Source organism: Lygodium microphyllum, chromosome 15 (assembly GCF_053477565.2).
Source record: "Lygodium microphyllum isolate KBCC chromosome 15, Lygodium_microphyllum_v1.1.10, whole genome shotgun sequence".
Classification (NCBI taxonomy): domain Eukaryota; kingdom Viridiplantae; phylum Streptophyta; class Polypodiopsida; order Schizaeales; family Lygodiaceae; genus Lygodium; species Lygodium microphyllum.
The window spans coordinates 133,772,838-133,788,564 of NC_141149.1; the positions used below are offsets into that span (position 1 = coordinate 133,772,838).

Here is a 15,727-nt window from a genome sequence, read left to right on the forward strand (position 1 = left end):
GTTCTTAGGGCATCCCAATATATCATCATTACAAATTATCTCAAAAGTCCATTGAAGAAACTTTTCATTTCGCATTTCCACTCTGTATACAATGTCCCTTTGCTTAGACAAAAGCCATGATATAAATATGCCAAGGATTTGCCACATTCACTGTCTATGTTTGAGGGATCTGTGGAAAGGCAAGATGTGGCACATTCAAAGGAATGTATTGTGAATTTGTCTGAAATGTTACATTGTAAGAATGATTCAAAGAATATAATTGGTGCCATGAGTTATCAATCAATATACAATTGCAGCATTTGCAGTCCGCAATGGCTTGGATGTGTCATATATTTGTGTAAAATGCACACTGTAAGCTTGATTCAAGCAATATAATTGGTGCCATGAGTTATTAATCAATATGCAATTGCAGCATTTGCACAATAGTCCACAATATCCAATATTGAATCAGTACACTCTCTCTCCTTTGTGAATCGATACAAATGTGTGCACTAATACACCTACAAGTTCCACTCTCAAGTACTCCAAAGATGTCTTCAAACTCTTTAATGTGGTGTGCACTAATACACTTTCTTGTCTATGATGGCATGACTGGGTCCTGCTGGGGGAGTGCTCCTTAAGAATTCCCTGGAATAAAATGATGGTTGATAAAACCGGTGCACTGACAGCTGGGCTTGATAGTAGACCTTTGCCTGCTGTTGTCACCATTTAAATTCTGGAACTATCATCTGCATCACGTTAAATAAGATTTCATTGATAAGAATTCTATCGCCCTTTAGATGTGCCTGGCAAACAACAGCAGTAACTGTTAAACTCAACAAGGCATTAAACACTAATTCTCAAGATCATGTTAATGTTCGACTACCTTGATCATGCCCTCAAGGTAAGCTTGCATTTCCAAATGTATATCATATGCCTTGGTTATGATACACTAGTGAAATGGAATTTCGTAAAAATCCTCAAAGATGGTATGCACATAAACCTGTCGGTTATAGTGCAGAAATAAAATTCCAAACAAGAAGATAAGAGATAGAACTGACAATATTATGTAGGTATACCAAAATTGTTTGGATAATGGTGGAATATCCACAAACACACCGAAAAGAGAAAATGGATGAAGTAACATTCATTTTACCTGTTAAAATGCCTACTATGTTAAAGGGCTTGTATGCCTTTTGAGCCATTCCAATGCTTGTCCTTGGACCAGTGGGGATACCTGTGAATCCACAGTTTTACGGTTTTTCTTTTTCTGGCTGAGTAGGTAATGCACAATTTCCAGATACAGAATTTAAAAAATAATAATCAAGGAGGACACCTGTAATTGCCCTCTAATCAGATATCCTCTTTTACATATATTAGACACGAATAGAGAAAGAAAGGCATCGTCTTAAAACTTTCCAACAGATACAATGTACCATTTCAGATACTACAGAAAATTAATGGGGTTACATACAAGTTGGTCCTGCTAGAACATGGGAGGTAGAATGCTTTTCACATGAGACTCTCGAAGAGATACTTTGTGTGTATGTGTGACTGTTCAGGGAAGAAAAGAAAGAAAAATATATAGTAACGCCTACAAAAGGCCAATGTGACCTCTTAGACAATCCAAAGTACATTTAGGCCTGATGCCATCTCATCAGGAAAGTGGAGATAGCAATAAAATAAATGGCCTATGAGACAAAGCTGAAAATACGTGTACAATGAGACAATGCTAGAGTGCATGCATATCTAATGTTGTCTCATAAATAGAACCAGACGTCCTAATCTAATATTCGTATTTAACGAACTGTAGTGGAGACTATAGACAGCTACAAGGTACATTTGGAACTATATGTGTAGAAGGTCTGGAGGCTGTAGCTGATCTCAAGATCTATGCATGATATCAGCAATGATGTGGTCCCTAACTGCTTGACTCAAGTGCCTAGTAGTGAGTCTCTGGCATCTTGCAATGATGCCTGTGATCTGACAATAGTATGGCCTCCTCGGTCATGGTCTTGGTAGGTGGGATCGTTGTGCATGGTGGAGTGAAATAGCTTTAAAAAAGAGGAAGAGACCTAGGCATCACTGGTCATCATACTCCATGGCAAGGCAAAGAGGCCCAAAGCCATCATGAAATAGGCAACCTTATCGTCCATGTATGTCATCGTATACTGTACATCTGCATATGCAGTGCTCCATTTTAGGCCCTTGATCACACAGCTGGAAAATCCTATCATTTACTAGGATATCTCTCCATTTGCTTGCCTCCATCTGTAGCATGTGGGAGGAGGTGAGAATCTGCCTGATAGCAGCCCGTATGCCATGGGAGAGACGGGTGCCCATATACTATGGCCAAATAGTGAATTCATCATCGGAGATGTGCAAGAAATGACTTCGGTGGGAAATCCATCCTTGATTATAGGAGTGGTGGGTGGGTCCATGTCCTCTCTGTCTGAATCCTTAGGATATCATCTTTGATCAATGGTTCAGCTCTGATTGGCTGAGAAAAAGTGTAGGGCAGTCAACACTAATAGTCAAAAGGTGAAAGATAGTCAATATCTAAGCCATCTAGGCATCTAGGCTCATTTAAATAGTCATCTGTCAAAACCAGCAATCCTTTTCACCCTCTACTGCTAGCTGTCTGGATAAGATTAGTGCCAATCTAGAGTATATTGTGTTTTTTTGTTTTTTTTTTGGGGGAGGGCCAACCATACTGCCCTGTGAGTACCTGTGTCTGGCATACCCCTTGTAACTTGCACTGCCTCTGACGTTGCACAGACCTGGGAGCCTGCAGCCCTGTCTGTCTGTCATCCTGTGTGTAGCTGTCTGTCTGTTCCCCTATGAGTAGGCCTATTTTTGCAGTCCACATGCATGCGCGCGCGCGAGAGAGAGAGAGAGAGAGAGAGAGAGAGAGAGAGAGTGTGTGTGTGTGTGAGTGTGTGTGTGTGTGTGTGTGTGTGTGTGACATTACGCAGACCTGGGAACCTGCAGCCTCGTCCATCTGTCATCTTGTGTGTAGCTCTGTCTGTCTATTCCCCTGCAGGTGCTTCTTGTAGGCTCATTCTTTAGAAGGCCCGCTGGCATCTTGCAGAGGATCATCTAGAGGCAAATTCCTTTCAGTTGGAATTATTGGTGGTGTCATGGCTGCTGTCTTGGGACGGGAAATAGGATGACATGCCCAAGTTCAATCGAATGGCACGTCTGGGTTTGTCCACTATTGTGGATGCCACTTTGATGAGCCGTGGGGGGCTGATATCTTTCTGTACCGCCAAGAGACTTTTCCAGATTCCTCGTGGATACTGTGACTTATGGGCTCAGATTGAAAGGTTGCTGCAGCCTATGCAGCCTCTTCCTGCACTTGACTTGGATTGCCCTTGGCAAGATTGTGACCTTGCTAGCCGTCTTTGTCTTCAAAAGGCTTCAGCTAACCAGGTGTATCATCTCTTCATGAAGGACAAGCATTGGCTGGTTACTAAAGCCACTGCGATTTGGGGCATGCATAAATCCAAGGCTTGGTGGAAAATGATGGTGATGGAAGGATGGTTGAACAAGACCCTATTCAAATGCAAGGCCTTGCTTTGGAGAGTGATCATTGGTGGGCTTCCCCTTGCTTCAGCCCTTTCTATGCACTGAATCTCAAATGGCCATTGCTTCAGCCCTTTCTATGCACTGAATCTCAAATGGCCATTGCTTTTTGTGTACAAACAACGTGGGACCTTTGCATCATAGATTTATTTCCTGCCCTTTGGCTAGGAAAATTTGGGCTCTTTTGACAAATATTTGGCAAGCAGTTGGTGGTCTATCGTTATGCCCTTTTAAATGAGTTTTTGCCATGGCTAAAATATCCCACTCATGCAGCCATATATGAAGGTCTTGTTCCATTTTTTCGGATTTTGGGGTTGTTGGCATAATTGGATCACCCAAAATGCTTTCATCTTTGACTCTGCCATGGGCATCAAGGATCTTCTACACTGCCAATTAGAACTTGTGCAACATGTTGATCTTCTCCCTAGGGAGGATTTAGCTCCTTGGCATATGGCAATATCTTCTACTTCTTTGCCGTGACTTTTTGTATCATTCATGCCATCTAACTTTTGTATGCCTTTTGTGATTTGATATAATATAAAATAGCCATTGTGAGAGAGAGAGAGAGAGAGAGAGAGAGATCCATTAACGTCCTTTGGTAAATATTTACTACTTGATTCAATTATCTTCATGAAAAAAAAAAGATCTATTAATGTCCTTTCGAGGCCAAAATTGACCTATAGGACAAATCAGATAGTTCATTATATTCCACTTCAAGTTTCAGTGCCATGAAGACATATAAAACAAAAAAAGAAAAGAAAAGTAGACAGAAAAAACTCTTAAGCTCATATATCTTATAAGATCTTTAGTTACAACATCAAGTTCCATTACAAATATAGAGGGTAGTGAAATTCCATTGCAAGTTGTATTTACTTCTAGGGAAGTGGGGTGCAGAACTCCCTGATGACTACTTTTCCTCTTTGATACACTGCCCACTTACCATTTCTTCATGCTTCTCAAACTTTGGCTAATTTTGTTGATCGATTTTTGAGCTGAAGTGGGGTCAAGTCATTTGTTATCCACACTTTTGTCCCTTGTAGACACCTTGCTTTCTTCATCACCGCTATCTTCTTTGTCCTATCCATGTAGCTAACCTTTGCCTATGTGCATTATGGATAATGCTGATGGGCTCTCCCAAATCTATGAAAGGGGCCCCTTGCTTAAATGTGCTCATAGGACATCTGCTTCTAGGATGAAATATTCTTCCAACTTTGGAGCAAGATTCTCCCTATCCTAGCTCGGGGAGAGACCACCAATCCTTATTTCTTTCTTGTTACTTTCAATCTTCTCGTTCTCCTAGATTGCTAATATAACCTCTGTACAAGAGTGTTGAATCAAATGAGTTCACTTTCTGTATTTGGTTGGCCGATTCCTCCTTTGCTTTCTGTTTTTCCTTGTGAAAAACACGGATCTAGAGTATGGCAGCTATGGAGGTTGGAAGATGAAGACTAGATTCATAATGCCATAGACAATGATTAGACTAATTGTTACACAAGTGAATTAGGTTCCAAGATGGAAGCTTAGACTCATAGACACAATCTTGTGTAATGGACAATGACAGTAATTGAAAGAGAAAGGTATCATGATATTGCATTACTCATTGTGAAAGTACAATGCTTTATAGTAGTTGGGTTGTTTCACTCTTCTTACTGTGCATATGGGATTCAAGATATCTCTTCCTCGAACATGCATCATTTGTCATTTCTTAACACCCCCTCTCAAATGATGAGTCTCTACCCTTGCTGGCTTTTGCCCCCCCTACATGATGACATGGCCCAAGAGACTAACTCTTTGGTAGCCTAGTTTACATCTTTGGTAAGGGTTTTGTTTTACAAAAAAAATCCACTAAGGAAAACAAAATCCACTATGGGAAAAATAATTTCTTCAAAACAATCTATCAGACTTGTTGTTGATGGCGGAAGCATCTTCTTCTTCTTCTACTACATTCATGAATTGGTTCTGGTGATAATCATTCTGCATCTGCTGTGCTCTTTTCTTGTGGAAACATTCACTGGTTGCTGTATGGCCAGTCTTGCCACAGTAATGACATATAATCCAATCCTTGTTATTGGTGCTGAGTCCTCGACCATGGTCTTTTGCTCCATAAGTGCCCTTGGTGTATAAGAGATTGTCTTTGGTGGTGTATTCCTTTACATCCTTGCTTTTAACTTTGCTTTCTCCATCAAGTAGTGAGTGCTCAATATCATTAAGTGAGAGACTTGGAACATTACTTAGGGCGGACACAAGATTCTCATATGGATCCTTATTTACACTTGCAAGCAATACGGCTATTGCTTCATCTTCATCAATATTATTCTTAAGAGTTGCAAGTTGGGTTTTTAGGCTCTTGAACTTGTTAATGTGTATGGTCATGGAAGCACTATCTTTTATATCCAGTTTATAAAATTGCATAAGTAATTTTACCTTTGAATTCTTTACTTGGTTTCCAAAGATCCTGTCAAGTTTCTCCCAAGCAATTCTAGCATCTCTGATGCCAGAGATATGATGTAGCACATCATGACTTAGTCCCCGAGCAATGATGCTACTACAAGAATCCCGCTTTCTCAATCTTCTTCCATTCTTCAGTTTTTGGTGGAGCTACTACAAGAATCCCGCTTTCTCAATCTTCTTTCCCGCCATCTGCATCACCTTTATCATCTTCAAAGAGATCCTAGAGGCCTTTCCTCATGAGGTGGTACATGGTCTTTTCCTTCCAGGCATGGAAGCCTTCTCCATTGAACTTTGCTATTTGTTCGAGATCTGCCATTTTTTTATCAGTAGCAAATCAGCCAGCAAAAGAGTTGTACTTCAATGTGTCAAGAGACACAAGACGATTACAACACTGCATGAGTATTAAAAAGATACTATCTTGGAGCTCAATGTCGGATGTTGATGCTTGATCTTCTTCTTACTTGCTGATTTAGTATGATGTTTTGCTGAAATTTAAGTGCTCAGTAAGAACAGAGTGATATAGTCTTCAATGGATTGAGGAGTAAGAAAATGAATGGTTTTATAACCTTGAAGGTCAATGGCTATGGCTGCCCACAGAGATGACACTTAGGGTTTCTCAGATTGTGATCAACAGAGAGAGTATTTTGGGAAACCCTTTAGTGATTAGGTAGCTTAGATGGTAGGCTAGAAAAGCCCTATGGTCATAGGGGAAATCACGAAGTAGGTAGATGATGACAGCCGCACGACCAGCAGTGGCGTAATTCAGCACAGCGAGGAAACATTTCGACAATGTTGATGAATTTGTGCATTAATCGAACCAATTTAGGTGATGGGATGGAGCACCTTGGAGTGCAAAAGAGGTCCACAGAAGGAAGCTCTAAAGAATATGCTCTCTATGAAAAGATATAAGCACTCCAAGTGCTGCAGGTCTTCCTAGCTATGGCAAACAAGAAGATAAAGTGGAGATAGAGGTAAGAAATGAGCTCAACCACTCAACCCGAGCTGTGAGGAGATGAAGAGGGGCTGAAGAGTAGAGAAGGAATCTAAACCATGCTCAGCTGAGCTCTGAGACCGTGTGAAAAACACGGATTTAGAGCATGGCAACTATGGAGGTTGGAAGATGAAGACTAGATTCATTATGAAATAGACAATGATTAGACTGATTGTTACACAAGTGAATTAGGTTCCAAGATGGAAGCTTAGACTCATAAACACAATCTGGTGTGATGGACAATGACACTTGACAAAGACACTAATTGAAAGAGAAAGGTATCATGATATTGCATTACTCATCATTTGACATTTCTCAACATTCCTTCTTCATGCCTTGCAACTGTTCTAGCAATTCTTTAATGTGTTCTTCCTTCTTGATCATTTGTTACTTCATTGTTGCTAGCTCTTCTTGAACTTTTTTCAACTCCTCCAATAAGTAGAACTCCCATGATAAAGTCTTTCCTATTGGTAGGGGAATTGAAGGTGTTTGGAGGCTAATTGTTGTAGTAAAGATCTTTTCTCCATTTGGATTGCTGAGACGTAAAGGGGAGTTGTCTGAACAGTCCCAAAGGGGTTGCCCTTTCCCCCTCGGGTTTGTCTTCTTATGATGGCCCTACAGAAGATGAGGCTGCTACAAGGTGAGGCAAATGAAGTGAGGGCACAGCTAAGTCCGGATAGCAAGGTGGAGGTGGGATAGTTAGGGCAGGGTGGAACAGTCAAGGTGAGGGCAGGGCAGGTGTAGGTGCAATAAGGCGGGGTGGGTCCAGAAAGGGGCAGGAGAAGGGGTGGGTGGACAATCAGGGTGGGATGGGGGCAAAGGGTGGGGTAGGGGTAGAGGGTGGGACAGGAGGGCTGGGCTGGGAGGGTGACAAGCAGGGCAGGGATGGGAGGGTGACAAGCAGAGCAGGGCGAGAGGGCTGGGGCGGAGGCGGGAGAGTGAGGCAAGGCAGGAATGGGAGGGCTACGGTGGGGGAAGGTGGATGACAGGCAGGGTAGGGTAGGGTGGGAGAGCTGGGCAGCAGGAGTCACCTATGGACACGTCTATCTTGAGCTATGCCACTGTTCTGCCTGCCTTGCAAATTGGTTGCACAGAGAGAGAGAGAGAGAGAGAGAGAGAGAGAGAGAGAGAGAGAAGCATCAACATCCCTGCTACTATGTGGACCTAGGTGTTTGCTGCACCCTAGTACTCTGCCCTGCACACTCGTTGCACTGTTCTTGCAGTGTGTAAGGACATGGTTGCTAGAAAGAGAGCGACCAAGAAAGAGAGAGACGATCTTCTGTTCTGCCCATAGGGCGCCCAATTTTTTACCTGTACAGCGCTACTATGATTTGTTTTGTGAGTAGTCTATGCTTGTCTTGCACAACCGCACACCATCTGCCTCTATGTGCAATGAACATAGAGAGAGTGTGTGAGTAAAACAGAGACAACGAGAGAGCCTGCAAAGAAACGCTGTGACAGTGATGAGAGAGAGAGAGAGAGAGAGAGAGAGAGAGAGAGAGAGAGAGAGAGAGAAGGCCTGTACACCAGCTACAAGCAAGGTATCAACCATGCCAGAGCAAAATACTATCTTCATTGACCAGGTTGTGGAGGCTTTGGGGTCTGATTCGGATATGGAGGAGATGGAAGAAATGGTTCCTTGCACTGAAAAGATGACACCATGCTCAGAGCAGCCATGCTCTGTGGTTCAGCCACTAGTCAAACACAACAAGCACACCCCTGATGATGTGATTTCAGATTCTGAAGATCCTCTGTAGACTAAGCATAAAGCTTGTTCCTATGTGTAGGTTACCTCGACTAGGGAAGATTTCAAGAGTTGGATTGGGAACATCTATTGGAAGTTGCTAATATGTTGTTGGGTCAATATGTTCAAAACAATCAGGAAACCTTTCCAAATTAGGACAATGAGGATCTTTTGGATGCCACTATGGACACTAAGACCGTATTGCATTCTTTCTCAGCCTTTTATCAAAGAGGGGTGGGTTGAAGTGGAACACTGTCCTGCGGTATATTGGCCTTTGCTCAGAGATACTAAGGGGGAAATTGGCACTGTTTTGGTTCCCTGCCAAGTTGCAAACCACCCAAAAGGCCCAACTCACTGCACTTAAATTGTCCTAGAATGCCTCATTACACTTTTGTTTGAAATGGGGTTCTTTTGCATGGCACTGTTTTTCTTGTGGACAATTGGACTTCATGGTTGAATGTCTAAAGAAGACCGCTGCCATGGATGGGGGATTGGTTCTGCTAGTCAATGATGATCTCATGGCTGATGGCCCTCTAGCAAAATAGGCCCCTGTGTGGATAAAGGGAAACAACCTATGTAGACATTGGACTCGCTTGATCAAGATTGGGTGGATGCTTATGCTATAAGCATAGAAACAGAGAACTCGTTCCGGCACTTAGGAACGGATTAACGCATTCCGGGAGGTCTGAGCCCAGGAAACGCTAGGGGAATGTTCCAGCCCGTTCCGTGTCCCATTCCTGTCCGTTTCGGGCCGTTTCCCTGGCCATTCCCTGTTTGGAACGGCCATTCCAGCAGCGGGGCAATTTTTTTAATAAAAAACTCGTCGATTGTGTCATGTCCCACCTTGCGCTAGCTGCTAGACTCCTGGCTCTCGTGAATACTGTCGCGGCTCACTTGTCGTGACTATTGCGCCGTCTTGTGCCAACTAGGCCCCGCTCTCGTCTCTCCCACCTCTCTTACCTGCCTGACATGCCTCACGCCTCTCCACTGCCTGGCCGCCCGACTGCCAGGCCCGCCTCCCAACACCCACCTCTCCCGCTTGCTGGCGCTTCTCCTGCCTATAATTTCTAGATGAATCTAGACTTAAGTGTTCTCTCTCTCTCTCTCTCTCTCTCTCTCTATATATATATATATATATATATATATATATATATATATATATATATATATATATATAATGCCGTTCCCTCCGTTCCAGTTCCCTAACTTTGGGCGTTCCCCCCGTTCCGGGGGGTCCCGTTCCCATTCCCATTCCCCGTTCCTGGTAACTATGGCTATAAGAGGTAAGAAGTCTAATGTGGGCACAATAGCTGTTATGCCTAGCACTTCATAGGACCCCTTGTGCACTTGTGTGTGGTGTAAAGACAAGCCGTCTTCGATACACACTACTAATGACATGGTTTTATTGGCCCCTCCGAAATCTTTTGCAATGAAGGCTTTTGATGACCATTCAAGGGATCCTCTTACTCAGCTTGCTTTTGATTCTCGTGGTGACCCCTTGGGATCATTGTTATCATAGGGCTGCCTTGAAGCAAGGGAATGACCCCTCCACCTCCAAAGCAGAGCATATTGATTTAAAATTCATTTGCAATATTGGTTGATGTTCTTGATGACAACACTCTTGATATTCTAGCTGAAAAAGTGTAATTGAGGCAGAATTAGTCTCAATGCTGATCCCTTTTGTCATGATATATGAGGTTTGCGACTTGGAATATGCATGGCATTTGCTCATGTAGTAAGCAGCATGACATATGGCATATCTTGCATGATAATCAATGGGATGCATTATGTGTCTTGAGCATAAAAGTCATGGTATGGTAAAGTAGAAAAATTTGTGGATTGCCATGGGTTCTATTTGTTCTATGTAGGGGGTTTAGCACGACACTATTCAAGTGTGCTCATGGTCATACATGAGAAAATTTAGCTGGTTCTTATCAAGAATGATGTGCATGACTGCTTTCTAGCAATTGAAATTCTGTTTGAAGGAGAGGTTGTATGGTTGGTTGGCCTCTACACACCAAATGATGCTTCATCTAGATAAGATCTATGAGATTGCCTGAAAGCTTGTTTGTCACTTGGTAGACTGGGCATTCGTATTGGTGATGGATGCACTTGAGAGCCATGCATGGAATAATTTTGAGTTGGCTGTTCTAAAACAGCTAGCTTTTTAGTTGACATAGCATACTACCACATGGTCTCAATTGGATCATATGTATGTTACGCACAATGATGCCTTCTTACTAGAGATTTTGGACATGCGAATGCTACAACAATATGCCTTGTTTGATCATTTCCTCTGCAACTTGACATGCTTGCACACCATGTCGGCCCTTTTGCCCAATTTCTAGGACAGCCCCCTTTGCATTTCAATTAATCTTATTCGAAGCATCCAGTTTTTAATGATTATATGGGGCAGTTGATTGATAGATTCTTACTTAATTTTCCCTCTGGAGGCAGTGACTCTTTTGAGCAATTGCTCCATAATGTGCACAAGGTTGCCCAACATTACTCTATCACTCTCTTCCATATTCTTCTCTCTTTTCTCCATACTCTCCATTGCTGTTTACACCCCGCGAGGAGGACATTAGGGTTCATGGCTTCTGCATCCATCTCCACTTGATGTTTTGCAACCTATATCATTTGGCATCAGCCCTCTTCACCTGGCATCATCATCAACCTTTGTTTGCAGCAGATTTAGGCTGTTTACAGCAGGTTACACCCTCTTTATCAGCCCTACATCAAATACGTGCGTTTTTGTGTTTTCTTCACTCTTGAAGGGCTGCCTAGCAGTTGCCTATCTGTAGCCACTAACATGGAGAGACCTTCATCAGATATTCTTATGTTTTCTTCTCCAGCTGGCTGAGCAGCAGTTGCCTTGATAACAGCCATCTTCTCGGAAATATGTCAGCATATGCTTTATCTCTAACAACTCTTGAGGACTGCATTTCGCTCCTTCTACAGCTGGCTATCCTTTCCTCCACCCTTTAGCATTTACCTTTGAAATCCTACTACTCAAGGACCGTGTTTTGCTCCCTTCACAGTGTAGATTTCCTACAAGTGCTGCCACTTAATTCAGCTAGGACAATGCAGCCATCTTTAGAGCTTTTGCTCAATTATATCAGCTTGATTCACTTGACATGACTCAGTGATTCATCATTTATATTCTTCTTCTTCTGTGTTTTCTAAGTTTCTCTTCTTTCTCAATATTTGTGGTACACACACTGTGTTTCTCCTTGCAAAACCTATTGTCTCTTTGGTTTGCTTTCACAATAGGCATATTTTGACATGGTATCATAGCCAAAAAGCACTCACAGAGCCAAGAAGATCCTCTGCTTTGAAGAAGGCAAAGAGAGGTTGTGGAAGCAACAACATTTTCTAATTACCCCCCCATTTCCACTACATCATTGGGAGTTATCCTTATCTTCTTCTCGCTTCCGCCCTCCCTTTTACAAGTTGACACTTTGGTGCTATGGCTTCTCTTGGCAGACAGTCCACTCAGGACTCCTATTGCGGAAAGAATGGTCATACCACCGGAGAATGGCCATCTGATTATTACGCTTGAGGCAATAAGACGCATCTAGTGCGCACTAAGTTCTTACGAGCAAAAGGAGGATCTAAGATCTCATTATGCGCTACGACCTCCTAGAGAATACCACAATGTGCTATGGACGTTTCCCCCACCCATTTTTGGGTGCAGTGGCTTTCCCAGCCCCACTGGTTCTACAATAGTCTGCTCCATCAAGAGACAGTGGTTGTTTAGGAACCTTCTCATTAGTCTCCTCCTTTGAGAGAGACTGGGTTGTTTGACTCCTTCCTCCAGCTCCGCAATTTGCTTCACTGCGAGAGAATGATATTGTCCACCCCTAGCTCCGCAAAAGCTATCTATTTTCTCACTTGCCTTGTCTTGCTCCACAGACAAGGATTTCGATATGGGTATTGAGGAGATTTTGTGTGATACCCTCCCTCCACTCCCTCTCTTGCTCACATTTGAGAAGCCACCTCTAGGCGCTACCCAACCTCTCTTCCAGTGCAGCTCCGCATACCTTCTTCGGCCCTACCAATGGCATTTCCTTCGTCTTTAGTTATTACAGAGGCCGTGATCCATAAGTTTCTTGGCTCCCTATCTCTCTCTCAAGGGAATTTAGAGAGGGTTCATCTCTCTTCTTCACAGGGGGATCCCATTCCTTTGGCTTCAAAAGGGGTCCTTTCTCATCCTACGATTCTTCACACACCTTGTTGGGGTGGTTGAAATCTCTTTGCCACATCACTCATTTCCTCATCAATTTACTCATCCTCTTTTTACCATTGACACCTAGGATCTATAGATTCTTGTGAGAGGATGCAAAGATTGAAGCTCAACTGAGAGTACAATTGACAGTGAAGAGAGAGTGAGAGTGAAAGCACGACACCCAATGCAATAATCTCAAGAGTATGAAATGCAAGTACAATGTACAACGCTTAAACCTTAGGGTTGCTAGAGTGTGTTCACATCCGAAAGGTGTAAAACACAGTAAGTATCCAAACTGTGTAACATAGGCACACAATAAAACGGAATAAATCTCATGAGAGTAAAAAGTGCCCCAGTGTCCTATCAAGGATCACCGACACTCCTTTGTGAGGGTAGGTGTGAGTTAAACCCAACAAACCTCCTTGGAGTGAAGAGTGATCAATATACAAGAATCATTCACCAAAGGAGATCAAATTTAAAGCCTTGCAAAATGCTTCAAATTTGTCGCAAGGAAGAGCTTCGATGAATATATTTGTCACAGTACTGGTGGTAGGACAATAGATAAGGGTCACCTACATGTAGTCTCTCTCTGGCAAAGTGATAGTGAATCTTTGTGTTTGGTGCATGCATGAAACATCGAGTTCCGTGCCACTACTATGGCACTCTAACTGTTAGTAAACAAAGGAGTACGCTGCGTGGCAGATACATCTAAATCAACCAACAAACGTCTTAGCCATACACATTTAACTGTGGTAGTGAAAGTTGCCTTGTATTCAGCTTTGCATGACGATGTGGCAACAATGGATTATTTCTTGCTAAGCCAAGAGATGCAAGATAAGCCAAGAAAGAAACAATTACCACTAGTAGAGTGGCGTGAATCAAAATCACCAGCCCAATCAAAATCAATGTAAGCGTGTAGTTGCAATGGTTCCCCCTTGGCATAAAGCAATCCAAGAGTCCTAGTACCATGCAAGTAACAAAAACACGCTTGATAGCTTGCCAATGTGACATGCGTGGCTGGTGCCTATATCTATTCAGGGCTCAAACTACAAACTAAATGTCTGGCCTTGTGTTGCATAAGTAAATGAGACATCCAACTACTAGAGCATACGTATGGATATCAAACAAATCACTATCATTATGCAAAGATAGCTTGAGTATAGGTTCCATTGGTGTACAAACTTGCTCGCAATCCTATAGGCCAAACCTCTCAAGAAGTCTACCAATGTATCTAGATTGTGACAATCCAATGCCTCTAGCATCATGAATGAACTGAATACCCAAATAATAGTACAAAGGCCCCAAATCTGATATCTCGAAAGTTTACTGCAAATTTTGTTTGAATGCTAAAATCTAATCAACATGTGTCCATGTAAGTAGAACATCATCAACATAAGGACATATGACCACCAAGGATTCCCCTCTTTACATACGTAAATTGTAGACTCTGATAAGCTGTTTATGAATCCCTGGCTGAGTAAAAAGGCATCAATCTTTGCATACCAAGCTCGAGGAGCTTGCTTCAAACCATATAAAGCCTTTTTCAAATTGCATACCAAGTGTTTGGATCCCACAACTGCAAAACCAATGGGCTGCTGTACATACACTTCTTCTTGAAGTTCCCCATGTAAAAATGCAGTCTTTATATCAAGCTACCATCCATAATGGGCAGCCAAAGCAACCATAGATAGAATGGTAGTCATACGGGATGTAGGAGCAAATGTCTCCTCATAGTCAATGCCTTTCCTTTGTGTGTAGCCTTTGGCCACAAGCCTAGCCTTATATTTGTCAATGGATCCATCTGCATTCCTTTTTAGCTTATAGACCCACTTTGTACCAATGGCTTTCTACCCAAATGAAATGCCAAATATGAGAGAGGCAATGAATTCAAAGTAGTAGAGATCAATTGTGTATCTGAGTAATACTCATCTACATTCATAAGCTACTCACGCAAGTCCTCAATTTTATTTAGATAATCCTACATAGAACTACCCTTATCCATCTTCACAATCTCAAGCTCTTTCTTCAAGAAAGAGATGCATGTCTCATTTTTTTCCCGCAAACATTTGCTCTAGGGTCAGCCATACTTCTTGTAAAGAAGCTACAAAAGCCCCAAAATTTATTGTCCCAAAATGCACAAATTCAGTCTATTTCAGAGTGTCACTAATGTACATTTGCCAATCTCTGCGCTGACAACAAAAGCCCCAAATTTCTGATCAAAATGCACAAAATCTCTGCTAGAAATGTGTCCCAGACGTTTGCAAGAGCAGAGAGATGCTGTCCGGGCACAAGCCCTTTCTAGTAAATGAAACCTGAATTTAAAAATTGAAAATTTGAAAAATTTGCCCCTTTTTTAACCTCTGTTTTTGGTGACTGAGCTGGCAGCACCTTCAGCGGGCAGATCTAGCGGACCTGGTGAACCTGGCTGAGGTGGGGCGGGCACTGGTGGCATTCAGGACTGGGGCGGGTGCAGGAATGCTAACCAAGGGCAGGAAGCGCAGAGTTGGAGGGTGCCCATAGCCCTGGCCGCACAAGGCTGGCAGGCCAATGCTGGAGATGGACAGGGGGCAGTGCTGCTAGTGCTGGACAGGGGTGGCACTGCTGGCGCTCATGATGCAGGCGAGGTGGCGTGCAGGTAGACTAACAAGCTAGCTGACGAGAGCTACTGGTGGGGCCAAATGCGGCCTGTAGCTATGGAGCTGAGGACAGCTAAGAGGTGGCAGCTCAGCTAGCGGTGGCCATGAGCTGA

The 15,727-nt window shown here is 42.9% G+C and overlaps 1 protein-coding gene across 4 annotated transcripts in view; it reads right to left on the bottom strand.

The window, feature by feature from the left end:
• Positions 1-361: 361 nt before the first annotated feature.
• The window catches only part of LOC148025096 (Metallopeptidase M24 family protein), a 170,229-nt gene continuing 154,863 nt past the window's right edge, over positions 362-15,727 (bottom strand). For 2 of the 4 annotated variants that reach the window (XR_015693401.1, XR_015693403.1), the window contains 3 exons: positions 1,136-1,216; positions 866-982; positions 362-728 (listed from right to left, as the gene is read on the bottom strand). Coding sequence is in view for 1 of the 4 variants with exons in the window: in XM_087694805.1 (XP_087550931.1) it covers positions 1,151-1,216 (66 nt within the window). In the remaining 3 variants the exon portion in view is untranslated. Of the gene's footprint in view, positions 786-865; positions 983-1,135; positions 1,217-15,727 lie in introns of all 4 variants that reach the window. The other 2 variants (XR_015693402.1, XM_087694805.1) reach the window with 2 other exon arrangements.